The sequence below is a fragment of the Trichomycterus rosablanca genome, chromosome 15 (assembly GCF_030014385.1).
Source record: "Trichomycterus rosablanca isolate fTriRos1 chromosome 15, fTriRos1.hap1, whole genome shotgun sequence".
NCBI classification, from domain to species: Eukaryota; Metazoa; Chordata; class Actinopteri; order Siluriformes; family Trichomycteridae; genus Trichomycterus; species Trichomycterus rosablanca.
Window position 1 is genome coordinate 22,168,793 of NC_086002.1, and position 13,243 is coordinate 22,182,035.

At 37.5% G+C, this 13,243-nt stretch overlaps 3 protein-coding genes across 3 annotated transcripts in view; all 3 read left to right on the forward strand.

Moving 5' to 3' along the window:
* The first annotated feature begins 49 nt into the window (after window positions 1-49).
* On the forward strand, window positions 50-726 carry LOC134328873 (histone H1-like). The gene has a single exon (XM_063010105.1). It carries the CDS (start codon window positions 50-52, stop codon window positions 656-658), a length of 609 nt encoding a protein of 202 aa, XP_062866175.1. The 3' UTR covers window positions 659-726.
* A 531-nt stretch (window positions 727-1,257) lies between these two features.
* Window positions 1,258-13,243, forward strand: part of LOC134328805 (histone H2AX-like) — an 82,260-nt gene continuing 70,274 nt past the window's right edge. Inside the window, exons 1-2 of the mRNA XM_063010034.1 lie at window positions 1,258-1,640; window positions 3,713-3,715. Coding sequence (XP_062866104.1) covers window positions 1,258-1,640; window positions 3,713-3,715 — 386 coding nt within the window. The remainder of the gene's footprint in view (window positions 1,641-3,712; window positions 3,716-13,243) is intronic.
* On the forward strand, window positions 4,578-5,002 carry LOC134328919 (histone H3). Its single transcript, XM_063010160.1, has one exon. It carries the CDS (start codon window positions 4,578-4,580, stop codon window positions 4,986-4,988), a length of 411 nt encoding a protein of 136 aa, XP_062866230.1. The 3' UTR covers window positions 4,989-5,002.

Sequence of the window (13,243 nt, forward strand, 5' to 3'; positions counted from 1 at the left end):
CACAGCGCTTCACTCGCTCTTTCTTAGCGCCGTTTTAGCTCCAACAACGATGGTAGAAGAAGCTCCAGCACCGGCCAGCTCGGCCCCCGCCAAGGCTCCTAAAAAGAAGACCGCGGCCAAACCCAAGAAAGCGGGTCCCAGCGTCGGCGAGCTGATCGTCAAAGCTGTTTCCGCTTCCAAGGAGAGGAGCGGCGTGTCCCTGGCCGCCCTGAAGAAAGCTCTGTCTGCAGGTGGATACGACGTGGAGAAGAACAACTCCCGCGTCAAACTCGCCGTCAAAAGCCTGGTGACCAAGGGAACCCTGGTGCAGACCAAGGGCACCGGCGCCTCAGGCTCTTTCAAGCTCAACAAGAAGCAGACCGAGGCGAAGAAGCCCGCGGCCAAAAAAGCCGCCGCTCCTAAAGTGAAAAAGGCCGCAAAGAAACCCGCCGCTGCAAAGAAGCCCAAGAAGGTAACAGCCAAGAAGCCCACCGCTAAGAAGTCCCCCAAGAAGGTCAAGAAACCCGCTGCTGCCGCTAAGAAAGCCACCAAGAGCCCTAAGAAGCCGGCGACCCCCAAGAAGGCAGCCAAGAGTCCTAAAAAAGCCAAGGCAGCCAAACCCAAGACCGCTAAGCCTAAAGCGGCCAAGGCCAAAAGAGCTGCACCCAAGAAGAAGTAAACATGTTCCTGTTTTATTAACTTCGTTTTCTTAAAACGGCTCTTTTAAGAGCCACCTATATCCTCCCATAAAGAGTCGCGTTTCCTAAACACATACATACATATAAGCATGCATGCAAACATACAACTATTCATACATACATATTTTGTGGAGAGTGATAAGCAAGGAGTTAAAAACACTAAGTATAACTGGTCCTGTTTTATGTGTAATAATGATTTTGTCACACATCCCCATAAAACTGTCCGTATAAATGTGTATATGTATGTGCACTCACGTATATGAGCTGCTTACATAATGTAATTGTTAGTGTAAATGTTATTGTGACATAATATAATGTAATTGTTGCTAAAAAGAAGCTTTTCTGTATCATACATTACACGGGCGGGAGAACGGAGGAGAAGAGAGGGGAGGAGGGGCGGGGCAGTATGTGAGGGGGCGTGTATGTGTTTCTCCGGGACATGACGGCGCGTTTAGGATTGGCTCAGCTGTGCCGTCGCTCTAAGCCAATAGGAGAGAGGCCAGTTTGCCTATATTACACCGTTTCGAGCTCTTTCTCAGTTTACTTCAGTTTTGTTCGACGAACACATCTGATCATCAAAATGAGTGGCCGAGGGAAGACCACCGGTAAGACTAGGGCTAAGGCCAAGACTCGTTCATCCCGTGCCGGCCTTCAGTTCCCCGTGGGCCGTGTTCACAGACTGCTACGTAAGGGAAATTACGCCCACCGTGTGGGAGCTGGTGCTCCTGTCTACTTGGCTGCCGTGCTGGAGTATCTGACCGCTGAGATCCTCGAGTTGGCTGGTAACGCCGCCAGAGATAACAAGAAGTCTCGTATCATCCCTCGTCATCTGCAGTTGGCCGTGCGTAACGACGAGGAGTTGAACAGACTGCTTGGTGGTGTAACCATCGCTCAGGGCGGTGTGCTGCCTAACATCCAGGCTGTTCTGTTACCCAAGAAGACCGAGAAAGGAGCCAAGTCCAAGTAAAGTCGCTCTCGTGTTCTAACCAAAAGGCTCTTTTAAGAGCCACCCATTTCCACAGAAAAAGTGCAATTTCCCCAGATAATGTGTAAATAAATGTAATATCGTTTCATAGACTCACACGGCATAAACCACATGATTTATGACATGGTAAAATTAACAAATCAATATGTACGACTTATTTTTTCCCCATTTATCTATCTTTACATATATCCCTATATATGTATACATTAGCCAAGTTATAGATCACTTGCAGTAGCAAAACCAACAATATAGACGATTAAAAGTGGTGCAACAAACGTGTTTGTGTAATAAACATGGAACAAAAATAACAATAATGCTAATAATAATAAGGAAAATGAACGAAATATTCAATAATATATTTTTTAAAAAGGTATATACTTTAAATGCGATTGTAAGCTGTGCTCTAAAAGCACAAAGAAACAATGGAAAGTATTATTAATCCCGCCAACAGCATAGAAGAAATACTATGTTTTTTGAAACGAGGCAGCGGCAGAACGCCGACCAGTAAGTGACATTTGACGTAAGCACGATCGTCCAATGAGAAAAGAGCGTAATCAAGACGCCCAATGAGCGCGGAGCGGCTCTGGTACTTAAAAAGAGCGTGTTGGAGTAGTGAAGTGCAGAGTAGTGGTGTGCGATACTGCAAAATTTTATATCGATCCGATACCAAGTAAATACAGGGCCAGTATCGCCGATATCGATCCGATACTTTTACTTTGTACTTACTTTCATGTAGGGTAGAGCAGTGTATCATGATTTATGAGGTGAATGTATCATCAATTTGCTTTGACTAATTAATGATTTTGTGTTTATTAGTTCATCATGTGCAGTGAAAACCCACTACAGTTTGTAGGTGAATAAAAAGTAATTTTATTAATGTAATAAACTAATGAAGTCTGGGGTTTTTGTTGAGAAACAATTATATAATAAGAAACATAATTCCCCCTCATTGTACACTCTGACTTTTTGTAAAATAAAGTACAGAAAAAGTTCCGGGAGTCTCCCGCATATACATAGCGGCTCCCTGATTCTCACAAGTCAGATAAAATCTCCCGGAATCTACAACGAGCGGCCAAGAACGACACACTCACACACGCACACACACATGAAGGAGACACAGACTTTTTTACTACGACTGCGTATTAAATCCGTTATCTGATATACAATCTAGCGCACTGTGTAGGGAACATAAATCAATTGTCTAATATCCTGTCTAGTGCAATAAGAAGGGAACATAAATCTATGATCAAAAATATAATCTAGTGCACTCTGTAGGGAACATAATTAATTATGTAATACACTATCTAGTGAACTGTGTAGGGAAAATAAACCAATTGTCTAATTCACTATCTAGTGCACTACATAGTGCACTATGTAAGGAACATAAATCCGTTATCTGATATACAATTTAGTGCACTATGTAGGGAACATAAATTCATATCTAAAATACTATCTACGTAGTGCACTATGTAGGGAAGCGACTCCTTCAGCTTCCAACTGCTTGGATTGCTGAGTACTATCAACTTAGTGAATCGACTCTTTCGAGTCTAGGGACTCAATCGACTCAAAGAATAATTTGATTCATTTAAACTAGCAGACTCACTCGCTCTCCCGCTGTGAGCTTCTCAAACTAGAGGTGGGTGATACCGGGAATTTTGGTATCGATCCGATACCAAGTAAATGCAGGGCCAGTATCGCCGATATCGATACCGATACTTTTTAATATTTAAGCTTCATAGATCCAAACGATCCAAAAGACCTAGGATAGAATTTCGCCAAACATTGTACGTGACAACAAAATACTTTATTATCACAATCAACATTTTTGTTTAGAAACAATGGAACAGTAACAAAACAAGGTTTGCCTTAACATTAGGAAAATACCACCACAATACAAAAATAAAATAAAAATTCTCCCCTCACTAGACATCTTTTCTAGTTCTTTCTTTCTTTGTTTCTTTTTTCAAATAGAATTGTTCTTAGGAAAAACAATAAAAAAGAAGGAATTTTCTTCCTTTCAGTTCAATTCTGTTTTTTCCTAAATAAACAGAGTGTAAAAATATCACTCAACACAACTTAAAACAAAATCTCCTGAGGTAGAGGGCTCACAAACCACAATACAACAAAATTAACACACCACAACAAATACTGTAAACAGTTTCAAACTTATTCTGTTTTTCAAGTCGAACAATACAATAAAATAATACAAAAAATAAGGAATTTCTTCCCTTCAGTGCACTTCTCGACGTTTTTTCTTAGATAAAGAGTGTAAAAAAATATAACTTAAAGCTAATTAAAACAATCTTCTGAGGCTAGAGAGCTGACAAACCACAATACAGAAAAATTAACACACCACAACAAATATTGTAAACAGTTTCAAACTTGTTCTTTTTTTCAAGTCGAACAATACAAGAAAATAATACAAAGAATAAGGAATTTCTTCCCTTCAGTGCACTTCTGGCTTTAAACTAAATAAAAACAATAAGTGAAAATTAAATAAAGAAAGTGTAAATAGAGAATAGAGAAAGAATACAGCTACACTGTGGGCCCTCCCCCCGTTGAGAACAAAGGATTAGAGGTTTTTATTTAAGAACAGTATCATGTCTCTCTCCGTACTGTGACGTGTCGACTCGAGGGGCGACTGCAAGGGCTGAGTGGGCGGGCCAGGCTGAGCCTACCTGCATGGCTGAGCCACGTGACGGTGCAACAACAAAAGACGAGAGGGGGGAGGGCTCTTACAGACAGAGAGACTTTGATGAATCCGCGTGCGCAGCAGTCAGTGCGTGCGGGAGAGAAAAAAAGCTTGAGTATCGATCTTTTTACACAAGTATTGCTCAATATCAATACTAGCGTTGGTATCGATATATCGATATTTGGATCGATCCGCCCACCTCTAGTGCAGAGTTCCAGACGCGATGGCAAGAACCAAGCAGACCGCTCGTAAGTCCACCGGTGGTAAAGCGCCGAGGAAGCAGCTCGCCACTAAGGCTGCCCGCAAGAGCGCCCCGGCTACTGGCGGTGTGAAGAAACCTCACCGTTACAGGCCAGGTACCGTGGCTCTGCGTGAAATCCGCCGTTATCAGAAGTCCACTGAGCTGCTCATCCGCAAGCTGCCCTTCCAGCGCCTGGTTAGAGAGATCGCTCAGGACTTTAAGACCGATCTGCGCTTCCAGAGTTCTGCCGTCATGGCTCTGCAGGAGGCCAGTGAGGCTTACCTGGTCGGTCTGTTCGAGGACACCAACCTGTGCGCCATCCATGCCAAGAGGGTGACCATCATGCCTAAGGACATCCAGCTGGCCCGCCGTATTCGCGGAGAGCGTGCTTAAACAAACCCACTCCATCCAGTTATCCACAAAGGCTCTTTTAAGAGCCACTTACATGCTTCCACTGAAATGGGCATTTTTCATAACTTTTTCTTTTATTTATTTGTGTGCGTGTGTCGGTTCCGAATTATAAATTAATTATGTTTATCAGTTATAAATAGTAAAAACGGGTTACATAAGTACAGCAGATTAAAGGTTGTCAGGTGGCGTCTTATAACACATAATTATAATATTGTATTATAACATACAGATTAATAATTTTTATAGTGGTGTATGTTTACGGGGTTCTGTTAAGCATTAAGTTAGTACGAGTAATATAGTCGTTATGAGTAGTACAGTAAATTATTATTCAGAATAATGTATAAATGTCAATAATAAAATACTATTATAGGTAATTAACACAGCAATTACAATTTTGAACATACATACTGTAAAATATTAACTGTAAATAATCATAATTACTCATAATAATGCATTATTTCTATTATACATTGTTGTAATAATAGGATTATAGGCAGTAATAGTACTAGTAGCTGTAATTATAATGTTATGGAGAATCAATACACAATTAGTGGAGCGTGGCTCCCATCTCGTGGTTAAAATGTGACAACACAAACTAAATCTGTGTGTATGAGTATGTAAGTATGTGTTTTCGTCTCTGTATGTATAATATGTATTTTTATGTATAAATAAATATAAATATATATTAACTGTCCACTTGTCATAGACTAACATCTTTCAGTCTTACACATTTGTGCTGTAAGTTCTACAATTACACATTTATTTTTTTTTTGTTTAATGTTTTCATTTTTTAATGTATTTATTCATTTTTTTATTTTACTCAGACATCTCTCTCTCTCTCTCACACACACACACACGACACAGGCACAGGCACACACACGAACTAACCAGCACAAGCATTGTCCATTTATATATTACACATTTCTAAACACAATTTTACCTTCACATTTTATTTACCTTAAAAAAGACACTTAGACCGATGCAGGTGAGTTAGACGTACATTTATTTACCCTAACGTGTCTCTAATGCTACTTCTACAGACACTGAAAAGTTTTTAAAGCATTTTGTTTAATTGACTCCAATTTTACTCTAAATTTTCTTATTTCAACTACCATTTTGATCATAAACTGAACCTTATCTCCTGATATAGATTGTATTGGCTACATTGTCATGTCTCTAATGGCTATTTGTCCCACCTAATTGTACAATATTAAAACTGAGACAAATATTGCGGATCTACTGCATTATAATAGGTTTTAGTGTTGTATAAAAGCCCTGTTGAATTTGTTTCTTTTTTATCCTGTTGGCAAAGCATTCCTAAAAACTGCATAGCGTACATCAGTTACAGTAATAGTTATGTGGAAAACATTGGATGGATCGTGAGCCGATTTACTGTGAAAAACAGTGGAGGCACTAGCACGTTCTATAAGATCTACTCCGAGCAGCTGCGGTCACAGTGGGCGGTCACTGCTTAACTCCGCCTCATCGTCTTCAAATAGGTCCGGTAGAGGGAAATAACAAGCTCGTTGTGAACGCTCGTCCTGCATTGACTCGCTTCATCTCGACGAGAGCAGTAACGATGTCCGGAAGAGGAAAAGGAGGAATCGACAAAAGTAAGAAAAAATATCTCCTCTAAAAACATCTCTGAAAACATACGCGATACAATATGGTTAATAACGGTTGGAAGACTTCCTGTAAGAGTTATCGTTAAATGGAGTTGCTTTGTAACAACAAAATTATGCCCGATACAGGGCTGTTTACAAGATGAAACCATCGAGCATCTACTAATAAACTGTAGTAGATCAGTTGATATTTGGAACAAAATTAAAACTTTAAACTTACATTTCGAAATAAATAAAAAAACAATTATGTTTGGAATCTTCGAAAATATTTCTCAAAGAATAAATGACCTTTATTGGTTAGTTGTCTGTATTGTTAATACAAAAATCTGGAAAACTAGGTGTAAAATGATTTTCGAGCAATGCAACATACCCCCAGATATTGTTTTTAAACAAATTGTATGCCATCTTAGAAGACTAAAAAATGAAGACTTGCGCACAAAAAAAACTCAATTTCCTTGGTCAATATTAAGATTGTAATTTATTATTATTATTCTTTTTTTTTTTTTCACTTAAAAAAAATAATGTATAAAAAGGGAAAATAAAAAGAACAAGCTCTGAATATATATATTTTTTGTGTATTATTCTATACTGGATTTGTAATGAACATTTTGAACTGATGTAATTATTTTGATGATGTATTGATCTGTATATATTTGTAATGTGATTGAATTTTGTTAAATAAAACTATTTAAAAAAAAAAAAAGAAAAGGCGGCAAAGGTCTAGGAAAAGGAGGCGCTAAGCGTCACCGCAAAGTTCTCCGTGATAACATCCAGGGTATTACTAAACCCGCCATCCGCCGTTTGGCTCGCCGTGGCGGTGTGAAGCGTATTTCCGGCTTGATCTACGAGGAGACCCGCGGTGTGCTCAAGGTTTTCCTGGAGAACGTCATCCGTGATGCCGTCACCTACACCGAGCACGCCAAGAGAAAGACCGTCACCGCAATGGACGTGGTGTACGCTCTGAAACGCCAGGGACGCACCCTGTACGGATTCGGGGGTTAAACGTTCAGACCTCCACGCTAACACAACGGCTCTTTTAAGAGCCACCCATATTTTCTACAAAAGAGAAATTCTTTCTGCTTTATTAATAATATTGTTATTAGTAGTAGTACGGTCACAGATGCGTACATTTGCAAATCACTTGTTTAGCCCCAAAAGCTTGAAAGCATCATTATAAGTAAAAATAACACATTCACTGATGCATTTTTTTTTAGTTCACTTGTGTAGCCCTAAAAGCTTTGAATTATCATTAGTGATTTTACGTTTACTATCTTATCTCTCGTTTAGCCGTCATACGGCGTGTTTGCATACTACCAATGTACAGCCATACTGTAGATTACACTACAATCATTAACACGATCTCTGTGTAAAATACAGTAAAACATTGTTCCCGAATGCTTCGGTTAAAAAACTAAACAACCAAAAAAATTAAATTGATCGAACTATGTATCTATAATATATATATATATACAGTATATATATATATATATATATATATATATTATATAAAATTTAATAAAATGTAACAAAATATTGCTATTGATTATTTTATATTCGGTTTTAAAACATGTATCGACCTCAGATTAAGCGGGAACAGACAACAAAGAACAGATTCTAGTGAATGGGGCAGAAGGGGGCGTGGAACGGTATGTTGTCTGTCCAATAGAAACCCAGGAGCTTGGACCAATCAGAGTTACGTGTTCCAACTTGGCTTTCTCAGCATGCAGGGTTAATAAAGCGGGCGTGTAGAGCGTCTACATTCACTTGCAGTTTGTTCTAGAGGAAACAGCAGCATCATGCCCGAACCAGCGAAGGCCGCGGTTTATTTTGAATCAAAATAAAACAGAAGCAGTATGGATTGGTGACCCAAATAGTAAACCAAGTCTTAGTATACAAGTAAAAGATGAAATCACAGTACTTGGTATACAAATAAGCAATGAGAATGCATTAGATAAAAATTGGAATAAGAAAATATTAGAAATTACTGAAGAGTCCAACAAATTAATGAATTGGAAAACAAGTTATGAAGCAAAAATAAATTTAATTAATGTATTTATATTAGCAAAAGTATTGTTTCTATCCATTGTATTTCCACCAACGCAAAATATAATAACAAAATTGAACAAAACTTGTATCAGAACAATATGGGGTAGAAACTTCGAAATAGTTAAAAGAGAATTCCTATATAAAGCTAAAAAGAATGGAGGACTAGAAGCAATTAATTTTGGAATAAAGCTTAAAATTAATTATTGCAAACATATTAGTTTAAGCTTAGCTCGAAAAGCAGCTTGGTTAGGGAATACTGATGAATGGGCCAAACTAAGGGGGAAGAAAAGGAAAGATGTCCCCTACTATAAACTGTTATATGGCGACTTTGTCGAAAAATATAGACTTTTGGAAATAAATTGGGTCACGCAGTCCAATAAAATAATTCATAAAGAAATTGCGAATTACATTTATAATGGTATGATACAGTTTAAAGACTGCACAAAAGAGGAAAATGAAAATCTTATAGATTTATTACAAAATAAAATAATATCTAGAAAAATGAAAGATACAATGTGGTTGTCAGCCTTAGGTAGATTACCGGTGAGAGCAGTAGTAAAGTGGAGTTGCTTTGTTAAAACTAACTTATGTCCAATGCCAAATTGCAACGAAAACGAAACAGTTGGGCATTTACTAGTAGACTGTCAACGCTCCAGAGAAATTTGGAATTGTATTAAGGACTTGGGATTAGATATAGAACTGTCTAGGAAAAACGTCATTTATGGTGGCTTTAACCTTGATAAACTATGTGGGAAAAGACTTTTGTATTGGATTGTGATTGCTGTAGTGGTGAATCAAATATGGAAAACTCGATGTAAAATGACAACTGAAAGTGTGTATATTGATTGTGAAGATGTAGTTAAACAATGTATGGCCAAATTAAAATGCATGAAAAAATGTAAAATGAAATCTAAACGCATGACAATTCCATGGGACCTTTTTAATGGACTTTAGACCAATAGTGATCGAGTTTAATTAATTCTAAAAGAAAATGTAAATATTTGTATTATTACATGAAATGTATCAATTAATGTAATATTACTGTACGTGTATGATGTAAATGATATTTGTAATGTGATATAAATTTGTACAATAAAGTTTATTTAAAAACCCGAAGGCCGCGACCAAGAAGGGCTCCAAGAAAACCGTCACCAAGACCGCCGGCAAAGGAGGCAAGAAGCGCAGAAAGTCCAGGAAGGAGAGCTACGCTATCTACGTGTACAAGGTCATGAAACAGGTCCACCCTGATACCGGGATCTCCTCCAAGGCTATGGGCATCATGAACTCCTTCGTCAACGACATTTTCGAGCGTATCGCTGGTGAGTCCTCTCGCCTGGCTCACTACAACAAGCGCTCCACCATTACCTCCAGGGAGATCCAGACCGCCGTGCGCCTGCTGCTTCCCGGTGAGCTGGCCAAGCACGCCGTGTCCGAGGGTACCAAGGCCGTCACCAAGTACACCAGCTCCAAGTAAAGCACCTTAGTCGCTCTGGCAAACCAACGGCTCTTTTAAGAGCCACCCATCTTATCAAGTTAAGAGAATTTTCCTCTTTTTATATATTAGATCTGAATACGTCATACACACTGTATCTATTTTTACAGTATTTGGCTTTTATTGATACACAGCTGAGATCACTTTCACTTTAATCAAGATGTGTCTGACTTTGAAATATGTTTATGAAACGTTATGCTTTAGCAGAATATGACTTATAACGTCCCATTTCTCACAATACAGTGAAATATACAAACACATTTTTAACACAGATGTCACTTATAAAGACTTTATAAGTCAGTATTGTTCAGCACAGAAGAATCAGAAAACTTATTTACTCAATTTGAATTTATTTATTTGTTTAATGTATTCATTGTTTATTTAGTTAATCACTCATTCATGACCCTAACACCCAATTTAACAAAACATTAATGGCTCTAGCAGTCCAGGTGAGACATATCCACCTATTTTACTTACATTTTTTACTCTCTCTCTCACACACACACCTGCAAAAGCTAGCAACAAACACAAGCGTTGTCAATTTATATATTACACATTCCTAAACACAATTTTACCCTCATGTTTTATTCACCCTACACCTCCTCCTACACCACTGCAGGTGTTTTAGATGTAGTTTTTTTTATCCTAACGTGTCTCTAATGCTACTTTCACAAGCACTGAAAGGTTTTTAAAGCTATTTGATTGTTTTATTTCAATTTCACTACAACTTTACTGATTTGACTTAATATGATTTTTTTATCATACACTGCTCTGTTCTCCCACTCTGTCTTATATCCTAGTATGGGTTTTTTTTTGGGTTACATTGTCATGTCTCTAATGGCTATCTGTCCTGTAAGTGTACAGTATTAAAAATGCGACAAATATGGCGATTATAGTACATTGTAATAGGGTTTAGGGTTGCATAGAAGTCCTGTTGAATTTCTTTTTTTAACATGTTTAAAACTGCAAAATGTTTAAAATTAACTTTATTTACAGAAAAAAAAAACATCAAATCGATTGTGGAACAATTTAGCGGTAGAGAAAAAAGAGTGGCGACACTCCCATAGGGAACCGTTGTAACTTTTTATTTATTTATTTTTTTACTACTTTTACTGGAGTAATATTTTACCTTGGATATCTCTACTTTAACTCAACTACATGGTTTCTGTAGCTTCTCCACCTTTTACATTAGACAAAATGAACTTGTGCATATTTATAATGAATTCATTAATGTATTACATGTAGGAATCAAGGTTATAATAGTTTTGGATTTTTCATTATAGTTTAGTTTTATTTCGTTTTGACTTAATTTTCTCTCAAGTTTTTAAAGTGGGTTTGCTAGTTTTTATTAGTTTTTATTTTGTTTAATGCTTTAGTTTATGCTAATGTTTTAGTTTAGTTTTTATTAGTTCTAGTATTGGTTTGGTTTTTTTTTTTTTAATACTGTTGAACAATAAACTGTCCACAAAACTGGTAACAGTCCACAGAATAGCAGCCGTAAGTGCCAAATGTGTATAATACTGCTACTGAAATGAAGTTGTTGACAGTTACCATATTTCAGCCAGTTTTTTTTTAAATGAGTCTGTTTACATGAACTGGTAAAAGTGAGGATCTTTACCTGTTCATAACCCTGCCACTAAAAACAGCCGCTCATAATATGAACTATTTCTAGATGCAAAACCAGTGGTGTAACTAGGAGCTCATGGGCTTCAGTGCAAAAAAAAATAATGTTGGGCCCCCTCAACAAATTGCATCTGCTAATAGCTGATCAGAATGAATTAAAAGTCACTCAGAAGTTACACTTCAAGTTCAAATTCCTGCCTTTGGTATTTTTAATGCACAGTTTGTTATTTTAATTTTACTTAACAAAAATATTGTAATATAATAATAAGGACCTGGCGAGTGCAGCCAGTGGTAGTGAGGTGAGTGGTTAATGTCGTGGAGGCCCCCCTGCCATGGGCCCCGGTGCACCTTCTGTATCTGCCGTAGTTTTTCCTGCCCTTGTAATTCACACAAGAACTATTTTTCCTTAAAAATGTTTCCTCTCACCTGTCATGTAATGTGAATTACACATCTAGTGTCTGGCCCTTTAAGAATGTTAAGTGTACTATAGTGCGCAGGGAGCGAGTGTGTAGGGAAGCTATCAGAAGTTCTGTTCATCAGAGTTCTGCTTCATGCACTTTTAAGGAACGCAAATTACCACAGAGACGCAAATTTACGTGACACAAACAGCTCAATAAAAATAGTTTGCTTAAAAAATGTTCATTATTAAAAATGTATCGATTTTTTTTTTTTTATCGCGATTAAAATTTGTAATGCTTTAATCGCGTTAATTGCCGATTAACGACAGCCCTAATAATAATATGAACTAATTCATGAGACACACATCAGGGAGCTCAATCTGAGAAAAACATCAACTTAACTTTTGCTGTGGTCATTTTGCAGGCTAGCGTGGAGAGCAGAAACGGAATGTAAACATGAAGTGCCGTCAGGGAGCCCAATCCCCCCAATCTCAATCCGCTCCCTACTCACTCCCCCTCTTCACTCCGCCTCCGTTTGCGCGTTCACGTGGAGGGTCCCTCTGTAGTGGAGTGTTAGTGAGGAGGGAGCAGATTGGGAAAGACCGCATGAGGTATCGTACGGTGCCGGCAGCTAACGTAAAACTGCTCGAGTGGAAACATCGATTTCATTTTTTTTTTCATTTTTTTTTTCATTCATTTCATTTTATTTCGGTTTCTTACCTTTTCAACATTTATACATCCATATTGTTTATACATCCATATAGTTTATACATCCATATTTGTACTAACCGAAAAGGTGTAGTCTGAAGCTTTAGCTTATTTTGACTACCCTTTTTAATACTTATACAATTATTTCATTTCTGTTCATAAGCAATACAAATAATTATCAAAAAGAGAGAAAAAAATATATATACATACATATTTTTTTTTTCTCTCTTTTTGATAATTATTTGTATTGCTTATAAACAGAAATGAAATAATTGTATATGTGTGTATATGTATATATATATATATATACATATACACATACACACATACTGTATATACTGTACATGC